This window comes from Ostrinia furnacalis, unplaced genomic scaffold (assembly GCF_004193835.3).
Source record: "Ostrinia furnacalis isolate ACB-3 unplaced genomic scaffold, ASM419383v2 OfSCF1411, whole genome shotgun sequence".
NCBI lineage: Eukaryota > Metazoa > Arthropoda > Insecta > Lepidoptera > Crambidae > Ostrinia > Ostrinia furnacalis.
The window spans coordinates 519834-533268 of record NW_021131650.1 but is presented as its reverse complement, the minus strand read 5'-3'; the positions used below and the strand labels follow the sequence as shown (position 1 = coordinate 533268).

At 50.1% G+C, this 13435-nt stretch overlaps 1 protein-coding gene across 1 annotated transcript in view; it reads left to right on the top strand.

The window, feature by feature from the left end:
- The window catches only part of Vps13D (vacuolar protein sorting 13D), a 47427-nt gene that overhangs the window by 10688 nt on the left and 23304 nt on the right, over positions 1-13435 (top strand). The window contains exons 6-20 of the mRNA XM_028304322.1: positions 1854-2055; positions 2696-2896; positions 3366-3529; positions 3848-4006; positions 4085-4209; positions 4488-4625; positions 5516-5696; positions 6079-6249; positions 7161-7263; positions 7681-7874; positions 8199-8297; positions 8664-8854; positions 9281-9446; positions 9697-9833; positions 12679-12916. Of these exons, the coding sequence (XP_028160123.1) occupies positions 1854-2055; positions 2696-2896; positions 3366-3529; positions 3848-4006; positions 4085-4209; positions 4488-4625; positions 5516-5696; positions 6079-6249; positions 7161-7263; positions 7681-7874; positions 8199-8297; positions 8664-8854; positions 9281-9446; positions 9697-9833; positions 12679-12916 (2469 nt within the window). The remainder of the gene's footprint in view (positions 1-1853; positions 2056-2695; positions 2897-3365; positions 3530-3847; positions 4007-4084; positions 4210-4487; positions 4626-5515; positions 5697-6078; positions 6250-7160; positions 7264-7680; positions 7875-8198; positions 8298-8663; positions 8855-9280; positions 9447-9696; positions 9834-12678; positions 12917-13435) is intronic.

Sequence of the window (13435 nt, the reverse complement as noted above, 5' to 3'; positions counted from 1 at the left end):
TGCCATCTTGATGAGTGCAAATGCGATAGACCTCCTACCACTTTAGCACTCACCAGATGGTGCCACTGTCTTCGCTACTAGCAAGTGATAGGACCTTACTCTACAGTGGCGCAAACTGGTGAGCGCTAAAACGATAGCCCTCATTCACGCCAGACGCGGTGTAGTTCTTTTCCTGTGCCATTTTTTTTCCACAACGAGGAAGTTTTTGGCCTGTATCTCACTTGATGGTAAGTGATGATCAGGCGTTCGATTATGGAAGCGAGCTTCATCCGGAATACTCAATCACGGATATTTGCCATGTCTCGGTTAGGGTATAGCTTTAGGAGCAGTGACATATTTAGAATTTAGAGATTTAGTTTAGAGAAATAAAAGATAGTTTAGGATAACAAGTAATTTATTTAGATTTAAAGAAGTGAGAACTCTTAGGGAGTGGGTTGTCGAGCAAACTATCGTATCGCACGAGATTCGTCACCGGTGGTAGTATATTCAAACCACTGTCCTCGCTAGCATTGATGGTTATGTGGTTTGGTTCCTCGAGTTGGTAGGCCCGCAGAGTCGTCGACGCGCCAGACGGCTAGGGCCGTACGCACTGTGGTGTAGGGCCACTTAGAGTGTGCTCACGGGCCGTCCGACACGACAGGCAGCTCCGCCGGGTTAAGGACCCAAGTGGTAGTTCGGATGTAGTGACCATGCATGGTGTAGTAGGTAGAAGAAGATGAAGGTGGAGATGAACCCTGCAAATCAAAGCGGACACTAAAGCAGTTGCTAGCTTTTGTCCGTTTGACTGCGACATCAAAATACTAGCGAAGCAGATGGAATGATTTTGGTAATAAATGGTGATGTAATGATGTGGCAGTCAAACAGAATTACAGTAGGCGCAGAGAAAGTAATTGCAGTGAAGTAGGCAAAAATATTAAATTATGTAGGTAGAAAATTATTTAGAATATCATCTATGTAGGCAATTAATTTGTAAAACAATATAGGTAGGCAATAATTTAGAATAATTAGGACAAGTAGAATAAGATTAGAATACTTCAATTTAGTAAATTAAATAGATTTTAGAAAGTGTCGTTACAGTACGATCAAGGTCATGTAAGGTCATGACGTGTCGATGTCATCTCATAAAATATTTATTTTATTATGTAGTAGGATGTAAAACATTACGAGTAACAATTTGTAGCAACGGTTTAAATTACGAAATGACATCGTCCAGATACACTGAGCACATGGATTGCGCACCTGAAGAACAAAATGGCGGCTAGGCACTTACATTTAGCACAAGTATAAAATCTAGACATTAAAAATACTTTTGCAACACTCACCCGGTAGCGGGGTTCACCAATTCGCGATTACATATTTAGTTTTTAAGATATTATATACATCGCGGGTCCGGCGGTGACGGACAGCGATACGTCCGTGCTCAATAACGCTCTGGCTCGGACTAGGAGACGCGGCGGGAGCATCGCGGCCGTAGGCGCGTCGCTTGCGCATACATAAAAAACAGTCCGCCCGCTCGACAGAGAACAAAAGAAATCTCGAACGACTTGTTTCGCGCGGGTTTGCTTGTAGATTTATTATTTTATTTATTTTATTAGTGTAGAACAATATGAATTATTTAATTAAGTTATTTAGTTAGGTAGTTTACGTAGATTTAGATATATTATTATTTAAGTATATTTTATTTAGGTAGATAATAGTAATTAAATTAGAATTTAGATCTAAGATAACGGTCAGCGGTAACGCTAACCGTTACAGCCATTTATAAGGAAGTTATTTCGTGTGAGAGAAAAATAAGGGTCGAAAAATAGTCACCGAGCTACCAGGACCTGATCGTAGTGTTCCTTGTCCCCCAGGTGTCTTACAGCACGGGCGGGTCGGGGCGCACGGCGCGGCGCGCGCTGCGCGTGCGCGTGGAGGCGCCGGTGATCGTGCTGCCGGTGTCGCCGCGCGCGCGCGCCGCGCTGGCCGTGCAGCTGGCCGAGCTGCGCCTCGACAACCGCTTCGCGCGCGTCGGCGACGTCGGCACCGTCAGCACCGTGCCCGACACATACACGGGTGAGCCGCGACACATTTTATTTTATTTATTATATTTATTTCGGACATAATGTTAGCCCATATTATTGTAGATCGTTTCATCCACTAAGGCCCAGTTTTTTGATTCGTAGTTAAAATAACAAATTGTTAAATTTTGCTACTAATGGTTAAATATTAACAAAATGTTAACTAATAGTTAACAAATGTACTAAAAGTCAAGCTAACCATTGTTCGAAAAACATTTTTTTCTGATATTTAACCACTTGTCATTTGACATCTGTCAAACTTGACCATTGGTTATTTTAACTACGAATCAAAAAACCGGGCCTAAGACGCGCCCCACTACGCGCGATTCTTCTACTAATGTTTGAGCGTTGTCGGTACACGCTAAATTATCTATGAGTACACACGCATACTACAATAATGACGCTCGGATTGCTCGGATCAAATTCCCCGTACCTCGCGCTTCTCTCGACCAAAAATTGGTGGGACGCGTCTTCGTGGACGAAAAGATCTATACAAAGAGTAGAGCTGACAGCCTTTAACTTACTTACTTTTTAATTTAGCCTGAAGAACCACAAAAAGACAAAAAATGAACATTACGATGTAATTTGTTTGAATAGAAGGGAGAAGTGAATCAATTGTGTTAACTATTGTGCAGGCGAGCCCGAGGTGCTGGACGTGCGCAGCGCGCGGCTGGAGGGCGCGTCTCTGTGGTGCGCGACGGCGGGGGCGGGCGCGGGCGGGGGCGCGGGCGGCGGGCGCGGGCTGCGCGTGGTGCGGCGCGGCCCGCCGCTGCTGCAGGCGCCCGCGCACCTCGCCTTCACCATCGAGCACAACGTCACGCAGCGCTCCAAAGCGGGTAAACTTACCTTTTTAATTGCGCTCAAAGGGCGATGGAGTTTCCCTGCGTGATCGAATCGGAAATGAGGAAATCCGTAGGAGAACCAGTGTGACTGACATAGCTCGCAGAATCGCTAAAATCAAGTGGCAGTGGGCGGGGCATATAGCTCGTAGAGCTGATGGCCGCTGGGGCAGGAAAGTTCTTGAGTGGCGACCACGAGCCGGAAGCCGTAGCGTGGGCAGGCCTCCCACTAGGTGGACCGACGATCTGGTGAGGGTTGCGGGAGGTGCCTGGATGCGAGCGGCGCAGGACCGGTCTATGTGGAAATACTAGGGGGAGGCCTTTGTCCAGCAGTGGACGTCTTTCGACTGGAACGAACGATTTACTTGGCGCATGAAACCAGTTACATTTTGGATTTGAATATTTGGAATTAATGTGCAGTCAGGGCCTATTTTCATCTTCTGTTTCGTTTTCTTACTGCTCCCAGTGGCCGATATGACGGTGCAGGGCACGCTGACGACGCTGCAGTGCGCGCTGGACGCGGCGCAGTACCGGCTGGTGCGCGGCGTGCTGGCGCACAACCTGGGCGAGCCGCTCGACGACCTCGAGCTGCCGCCCGCGCCCCAGGCCGGCGACCAGCCCGCCGACCAGGTCTGTATAGTACAGACACGCTGACGACGCTGTAGTGGCTCAAAACAACTAATGTGAAAGAGTCCTTAGTTGCTTGACAAGCGATGCAGTGTAAGGCCTGGTTTCTACCATGGCGGAGCAGATCGGATTGGAGCAGAGAAGTGTTTTGAATAACTAATCAGATTTCATTATTTCCACTTCTCCTCTTCACTCCGCACCGTTGCTGTCAAATTCTATAGAAAAAATTGACGGCCCAACACTTCTCCGCTCCGCTCCGCCTTGGTGGAAACCGGGCCTTAGGTGTATGTTTCTTTGACCTTTACGTGCGATGTCGCGCAGGTGTGGGTGACGAGCTCGCTGAAGCTGGACCTGCACGACGTGTCGCTGCGGCTGGCGCCGGCGGGCGCGGCGGCGCTGGCGTGCGTCAACTTCATCAAGTCGCGCCTGCTCGTCGAGACCTACTCCGACCTCAGCCAGGACATCGACCTCGTCTCGCAGGTCAGCCTCCTAAATACTTGGGCTTTACTCATTCATTTGTTTTGAAATGATAATTATAATGTTTGGGCGTGTGCGCAGGAGATCCTGGTGAGCGACACGCGGTACGCGCGCGAGCCGGCCAACCGGCGCGGCAACGTGTTCAGCCACATCGTGCAGCCCATGGCCGAGCAGCGCCACAGCGTGCAGGCCGAGGTGCATGCGAGGTGAGCGGATACGCCTACACTGTACACCCTAAAAACTTAGCGATTGGGTAGTTGACACTATTGATCAAAAGTTCCTAAGACACAATTTCTATAAAATATCACTTCAACTGATCCTAAAATTGCAGTTTTACAATTTTCTGTAAAAACGATTATTAGTAACTTTAAAGTCATCATAAATGGTTGACGTCATAGCTTGTACTTTCCCTTAAATTATATGGGAGACTGTCGGCACGGTAACACCTTATGGCAAGATTTCAAAGTTATCATATTTGCTTTAGGAAACGCGGCGACTCGTCCGCGTACACGATCCTGGTGAACAACATGCGTCTGATGGCGATCCTGGACTGGTGGGAGGCCGTCAACCAGTTCATCATGCAGCCGCCCGCGCCCAGCGCAGACCCCGACCAGGCGCGATTGTAAGTTCATTTAGGAAAGGCCATTCAGGATGAGTCAAATAATATTTAAATTGGTGAAAATAAATAAATAAAAATAAACTTTTTTAAAAACAAGCTTTTATTCTGAATTTCGAAAGTTTGTATCGCGCATGGAATTTATTCTTCTTTTTCTCTGTTTGCGCTACAAGCTTTCGAAATTCAGAATAAAAGCTTGTTTTTAAAAAAGTTTATTTTTATTATAATTTTATTTTACACTTTTTAGGTATATCTTAATCTCAGGACCCTGGACGTTATCTAACACTAAAGTGCTCGAAAAGACAAATCCAACGAACCCAAACTCGATGAGTTTCCGCCGTTTTGTTTAGGAGTTCCTATGGCCACCTCCCGACTCCATCATCAGACCAGCTCAATGGTACCATAATATTGCATTGTCATCGGACTTACACATGTATGCAAAATTTCAGCTCAATAGGAAACCGGGAAGTGGGTCAATTTTAAGTTGCAAGATTTGACGACAGACACCAGACATGTGAAAGTAATAAAAAGCTTGTAATAAGCAGGAACTTCTAAATTGATTACTATTTTTCGTTCGTTCGTTCGTTTCGGCCGAAAGACGTCCACTCTGGACAAAGGCCTTCCCCAAGGATTTCCACAAAGACCGATCCTGCGCCGCTCTCATCCAGACACCTCCCGCGATTACTTTTTTTTACCTTGGTGGATATGTCGTATTACTGGTATTTTTCATTCACTTTATTTTGCAATGATGCAGAATTAAATAATATCGTCTTTAACTGATGAAATGTGCACACGTCTACTGCTTAATTTACATTGTTCTACGTTCTGTCCTTTGCGCCTATGACTTTGCTTAACCAGAGGAAGAAAGATACACGTTTTGGTGAATGATTTTTTAGCGACGAGGCAGCCAACGCGTCTCGGCAGCCGAGCGCACCACATACGCCGGGCGCGCGGGGGGCGGCGGGGGCGGCGGGCGCGGGGGAGGCGCAGATGGAGCTGAAGCTCAACGTCACCGACTCGCAGCTCGTGCTCGTGGAGGACGCCTCCGTGTGGGACACCAACGCCGTCATACTCAGGGTAAGTCCGCAGGAATTTGGATACCATTCATTAATAGGTTAGTTGACACACTAAACAATGAGGGCTATCGTTTTTATACTTAACAGTTGGCACCCCTGGCGATTGACAGCACCTTACTCTACAGTGGCACCATCTTGATGAGTGCAAATGCGATAGTCCTCCTACCACTTTAGCGCTCACTAGTTGGTGCCACTGTCTTCGCTACTAGCAAGTGACATTACCTTACTCTACAGTGGCGCTAACTGGTGAGCGCTAAAACGATAGCCCTCATTGAGCAACATTTTTTAAGCTGTCTAATCGTGGTTCTTCCATTTTGTATGACAAATGATGAAACACCTTTGTACCCGTCAATAGTCATTTAATAAAATGTGTTTGTCACCAGAGCACCACGGTGATCACGTACCGGCTGTCGGACCCGCTGAAGCCGGTGTCGTGCGAGCTGAACGAGCTGGAGGTGTTCTCGTGCGTGCTGGGGCTGGAGGAGGAGACGGCGCTGTCCATCGTCGACCCCGCCGCGCTGCACGTCGCGCTGCACGCCGACCGCGTGCTGCACGTCAGTGTTTTTATCAACAGATAAAATTGTCCATAGATCACGAGTTCGATCACAGAGTACATGCGCCCTTTCCGCTTTCCTAAATTTATACGCGCACTATTATTATTATTTATGTATGTATTTTTATGCAGTATAGGCAGGCCTGTTCATCTCCGCGAGTTTACATCGAAAACAAAACACGCACGATGGCCCACCTACAGGATACTATTCGACAAGGCCTCACATACGAGCGAACAGTGACTCACGCCCGCGTATTCTTGTGTATGATGGAAGAAAATAAAGAAAATGGTGTACTAAATACTGTGCAGTTTTTAACTGCCTAAATAATAATAAAAACACAGAATGTACTTTTAAAAAAAAAAAGCTTCGGCGCAGTGCCGATCACTGACGTTTGTCAACAAAATGGTGCTTGACTCTTGAGACAGGCTAAATTACACCATATTGTTAATGACATTGAGCATACATTTTTTTAAATACCTTCGCGAAGTAAAACTTCTGTACGTAGTACTTATTATTATTCTGTGGTATAGGTTAGTGTCCGTGACTCCCACTCGGCATGGGGCACACTGAAAACCAGGGTGCCGTGGCCCTCGGTGAGGGAGGCCACGTCCCTCACCGAGGGCCACGGCATAGGTATGCTGAGTGGGGTCCCATTGCGATGGGCATCGTTGTGCGACAGGGTGGCACTGCTCAGTTTACTTTCTCTTCCATTGTATGTTTTATGTCACCTCTGTCTTATTTGCTTTTTTTTTATTTACCTCTTTTGTCTTTTGTGATGTCCATGGCAATAAATGTTTCTTTCTTTCTTTCTTTCCCTAGATTATTATTTCCCAAGACACACTGTATACGATAGTTCTTTCCAGTTTTCCACCTGTGCATCTTGTGGTTTTCTGACACGGTTGTTTGTGCAGGTGGCGATGGGCACACTGAATCTGCGGCTGTCATACCACGACATGCGTATGTTCGCTGCTATGCTACAGTCGCTGCCGGCACAGGCGAGGGCGGCACTGTCAGGTCAGTAGGTTACGTCGTGTTGTCTATAGTCTGATCCAATAGTTTATGGTAATTTGATAGCTGATTAACATTGACATCAAATTGTACGGCCTTGGTAACTTGAGGAAACGTGAATACCCCTCACCTTCGATTGAATAGCGAATACGATAATAATGATCACAAAATGAGGGCTATCGTTTTAGCGCTCACCAGTTGGCGCCACTGTAGAGTAAGGTCCTGTCACTTGCTAGTCGCGAAGACAGTGGCTCTAGCTTGTGAGCGCTAAAGTGGTAGGAGGACTATCGCATTTGCACTCATCAAGATGGCGCCACTGTAGAGAAAGGTCCTGTCAATCGCCAGGGGTGCCAACTGTTAAGTATAAAAACGATAGCCCTCATTGACATGATATCAAATGTTTCTTTCTAATTTCTACGGCAGGCAAGGTGGTCCCGAGCGCGTCGGAGGAGGACGCGCCCGCCAACAGCGTGCACATGCGCGCCGGCGCCAACCCCGTGCTGGGCGCCGGTGCCTGGGCCGTGTACGCGCCGCGCTGGCTGCGCGCGCCCGAGCCCGCGCCGCCGCCGCCGCCGCCGCCCGCCAGCTCCTCCATATGGCCGCTACGCGCCATACAGGTATGATGAACGGTGGATAAAATTACGCCGTCTAAAGCCTGCTCCGTGAATACGTAGAATTTTGTCCAATGACCCCAAGCTACCCATCCTTATCGCTCGCGCGTAATTATATTGCTGTCGCGACTGTGCGACGGGCGCCCCCAGTGAGTGTGCGAGCACGACAGCAACATAATTACGCGCGAGCGATAAGGATGGGTAGCTTGGGGTCATTGGACAAAATTCTACGTGCTCACGGACCAGGCTTTACAATTATACTTATGCATTATTTTATAGTTGGCATTTGTATTCACAGAGTTCTCTGAATAATGTGTGTGATTATTCCAGGTTAACGCTGAATGTATAACATTGTGCGTCATCGACGATTGCTTGGACTCGGATGTGCCGCTACTCGAAGTTTCTCTGGCAGAATTAAAAGTTGAGCAGGTGAGTTATTAACTTCACATCGTAGTAATATGTCGTAATACCTTCAGAAGATAAATGTTTGTACGCTTTGGAGCTCACGGGTCAAAAGTGGCCCGGTCCTTTATAAGGCTTGCGTGGGGATACAGATCCAACACGTAGAGGCCGTTTTAAGCGCAAAATAATCGACAAAAGTGAAAGTGGTGCACATGCTGGATCTAGTCTCTGACTATGTCATGGGATGTAGCCAGAGACCATCCCCAGCCTGTGCACAGGTGCTATTGCAGCTATTGGAGAATGGACTAGGGTTATGGATGAAGGATGGATGGACTGGTTATTATTATTTATTTATTATTATTATTATTTATTATAATATCTCTTGAAACGCAGGATCTCCGCAAAGAGGAGGAGGGCCTGGAGGACCCGCTGCTGGTGTCGACGCCGGCGGGCCCCGCGCCCGCGCCGCCGGGGGCGCCGGGCCGGGGGCGGGGCGCGGGCGGGGGCCGCCTGGCCGCGCTGCTGGCCGCCGACTACTACAACCGCCTGCTGTCCGGCTGGGAGCCCGTCATCGAGCCCTGGAGGTAACGTAGCAGGGATACTGGGTGCTAAGCTACGTAATGTGTCGATGTCATTTGTTTCTGTAATCAGTTACACTAAACTGATGACACAAGCTGTCGGTGGGTGCATCGCTTACATTCATCATCATCATTTCAGCCATAGGACGTCCACTTCTGAACATAGGCCTGCCCCAATGCTTTTCACGTTGATCGATTGGTAATGGCCTGCGTCCAGCGCTTCCCTGCTACCGTCGGTCCACCTTGTAGGTGGACGTCCCACGCTGCGTTTTCCGGTACGCGGCCTCCATTCCAGAACCTTGCTGCCCCATCGGCCGTCAGTTCTGCGTACTATGTGCCTTGCCCATTGCTACTTCAGCTTGCTAATCCTTCAGGCTGTGTCAGCGACGAACTAAAGTCGCTTACTTTATCAGTATGCAATCGTTGTTTCAGATTTGAAACAACATGGGAGAATACACTGACGAGCGAACTATCGCCAGGGCGCGTGCAGGTGCAGCTACGCTCGGGCGACACGCTGCACGCCAACGTCACCACCGCGCTCATGGAGCTGGCGCAGCTCGTGCGCGCCAACTGGACCGCCGACTACTACGCGCCGCAGGTGACGTCACACAGCACTGTCGCCCAGTATACCAGCGAGCTGAGCCAACGTCACCACCGCGCTCATGGAGCTGGCGCAGCTCGTGCGCGCCAACTGGACCGCCGACTACTACGCGCCGCAGGTGACGTCACACAGCACTGTCGCCCAGTATACCAGCAAGCTGAGCCAACGTCACCACCGCGCTCATACGATGCGAGAATGTTTAGCTTTACGTAACCTAGGTGATTAATAAGACTATTGTGTTGTTCAGGCGGTGAACACGTCGGAGCAGTCGCCCAAGGGCAGCCCGGCGGGGCACCGGCGCCGCTCGCCCTTCGTGCCCTACGCGCTGCGCAACCACACCGGACACCGCCTATGGTTCACCACGCTCCTGACTACGGCTGACGAGTAATCTTTTTGCATATTTTTTGCGTAAATAATTGTAAAGGGCTGTTTTAAATAAAGGATGATGGGCACAAATGTATGGAAAGTGGTACCCGCTCCAATAGCCATAACCAATATATATATTAAAAGGCCTTTAGATGTAGGAAAATGTCTGCTATGGGGCCAGTTCTAATTGACGTTTTGAAAGCAGTAATTCCACTAAGTATTATAATGAAAGTATAACACAATCATCCATGTATACGAGTATGTATTATGACTACAATCTATTAACNGCCGGGCCGGGGGCGGGGCGCGGGCGGGGGCCGCCTGGCCGCGCTGCTGGCCGCCGACTACTACAACCGCCTGCTGTCCGGCTGGGAGCCCGTCATCGAGCCCTGGAGGTAACGTAGCAGGGATACTGGGTGCTAAGCTACGTAATGTGTCGATGTCATTTGTTTCTGTAATCAGTTACACTAAACTGATGACACAAGCTGTCGGTGGGTGCATCGCTTACATTCATCATCATCATTTCAGCCATAGGACGTCCACTTCTGAACATAGGCCTGCCCCAATGCTTTTCACGTTGATCGATTGGTAATGGCCTGCGTCCAGCGCTTCCCTGCTACCGTCGGTCCACCTTGTAGGTGGACGTCCCACGCTGCGTTTTCCGGTACGCGGCCTCCATTCCAGAACCTTGCTGCCCCATCGGCCGTCAGTTCTGCGTACTATGTGCCTTGCCCATTGCTACTTCAGCTTGCTAATCCTTCAGGCTGTGTCAGCGACGAACTAAAGTCGCTTACTTTATCAGTATGCAATCGTTGTTTCAGATTTGAAACAACATGGGAGAATACACTGACGAGCGAACTATCGCCAGGGCGCGTGCAGGTGCAGCTACGCTCGGGCGACACGCTGCACGCCAACGTCACCACCGCGCTCATGGAGCTGGCGCAGCTCGTGCGCGCCAACTGGACCGCCGACTACTACGCGCCGCAGGTGACGTCACACAGCACTGTCGCCCAGTATACCAGCGAGCTGAGCCAACGTCACCACCGCGCTCATGGAGCTGGCGCAGCTCGTGCGCGCCAACTGGACCGCCGACTACTACGCGCCGCAGGTGACGTCACACAGCACTGTCGCCCAGTATACCAGCGAGCTGAGCCAACGTCACCACCGCGCTCATGGAGCTGGCGCAGCTCGTGCGCGCCAACTGGACCGCCGACTACTACGCGCCGCAGGTGACGTCACACAGCACTGTCGCCCAGTATACCAGCGAGCTGAGCCAACGTCACCACCGCGCTCATGGAGCTGGCGCAGCTCGTGCGCGCCAACTGGACCGCCGACTACTACGCGCCGCAGGTGACGTCACACAGCACTGTCGCCCAGTATACCAGCGAGCTGAGCCAACGTCACCACCGCGCTCATGGAGCTGGCGCAGCTCGTGCGCGCCAACTGGACCGCCGACTACTACGCGCCGCAGGTGACGTCACACAGCACTGTCGCCCAGTATACCAGCGAGCTGAGCCAACGTCACCACCGCGCTCATGGAGCTGGCGCAGCTCGTGCGCGCCAACTGGACCGCCGACTACTACGCGCCGCAGGTGACGTCACACAGCACTGTCGCCCAGTATACCAGCGAGCTGAGCCAACGTCACCACCGCGCTCATGGAGCTGGCGCAGCTCGTGCGCGCCAACTGGACCGCCGACTACTACGCGCCGCAGGTGACGTCACACAGCACTGTCGCCCAGTATACCAGCGAGCTGAGCCAACGTCACCACCGCGCTCATGGAGCTGGCGCAGCTCGTGCGCGCCAACTGGACCGCCGACTACTACGCGCCGCAGGTGACGTCACACAGCACTGTCGCCCAGTATACCAGCGAGCTGAGCCAACGTCACCACCGCGCTCATGGAGCTGGCGCAGCTCGTGCGCGCCAACTGGACCGCCGACTACTACGCGCCGCAGGTGACGTCACACAGCACTGTCGCCCAGTATACCAGCGAGCTGAGCCAACGTCACCACCGCGCTCATATGCAAACTCCCGCCCACCGTCTTCCTCACCGCGTCCGACCATCTCGTCGGTGCCCTGCCCCGAGCGCGTCCCCCTTCATACTGTATGATACTTAGGTTACACAAAAAGTATCTTTATCTTTGAACGCAACCAGATCTGAGGCTGGTGGCCATAGTAAATGTTGTTCGTCTTGGTAAGACCTTTCAAATGACACTACAAACATAACTATTGGAGCCGGGTACCATTCTGCAAAAAAGTATGTATATCTTCGTACACAACCAGATCTGAGGCTGGTGGTCATAGTAAAAGTTGTTCATCTTGGTAAGACCTTTCAAACGATACTAGACACATATCTATTAGAGCCGGGTACCATTTTGCCCATTGTCCTTTGATTGATCCTGGCTTATATTAGATGAGTAGTATAATAGATGAATATTCATCTATAGGTATAAAACGCTTAACTGAGTCAGTGCCTGAGGTATGGGAGCGGCATAGGAGAGGTGACTGACATTGACATATTATGACGTGATGGAGCATACAAATCTGAAGGAGTTCTAAAGTTTGACCGTCATAAAAACACCTTCCCGTGCCGCTTCCCTACCTAGGAACTGACTCAGTTAAACGCTAGACATTTAGTTTATAATTATTTTAAAGTTGTTAACAATGTTCTGAATGCGTTTTCGATTCATGCTATTTACGAGCGCTTTCACATTTAGGCGATTTAGCAGCGTGCCAAAAATTCATACTATGTGCTGCTTCCGCGCTGCTGTGCTTCTAACGCCCTAATGTGAAAGCGCTCTAAGCCCTCTGAATGCGTCTTTCGATACATGTGCTATTTACATGTGGGTATTTGTTCCATAAGGTTGTGCGAGTCGCACGCGTGGTCGGGCCCGGACGACTCGTGGGTGTGCGTGCGCGCGGGCGACACGGAGCCGTTCTCGTTCGGCGGGCGGCGCGCGCGGGCCCGCCTGGCGCCGCCGCCCGCGCCCGACGCGCCCGCCACGCTGCACCAGCTCGCGCTGCGCCTGGACGGCTGGGCGCCGCCCGACCCCGTCTGCGTCGACCGCGTCGGCGTCTACTTCCGGCACATCACGCATGCGGTGAGTGTGAGCCTTCATTCTCGTTAAAATATGACGATTTAAAGTAGGCGCACACCGTTGATTTTTTTAGTTGGCCTATTCGCTGGGTGCGAAGTACTAGGTGGGGGTAACATAACCTATCGCAGCGCTCATGGTGGTCAAAAGTAGAAATAATGTAAGCTCTGTCATCATATGTATCTGTCAATGGCAAAGCGATTCTACATAATACATTTTAATATCATTAATTAATCGCATGAAAAGGGTCCTACTCGGAACTTAAATAAAAGAGTGGACTGTATTTCGATAGGGCTGGTTTAATAGCCGTTTACAATTTGGAAATAGGTAACTAGACTATACAACGTGGTAGTACAAAAATGAGTCACAGTAGTTGTTGTGCACATGCACAGATGTTTGCCTTATGATGAGAGCGTGAATTATTGAACTCTGCCCTTGTTTTGTTCTTAATTCTTCTACATCTCGGACTTGTCTCCAGCCAATATCTTTCCTTTAAATACGGTTTGTGGTTGGAATTTGATATTG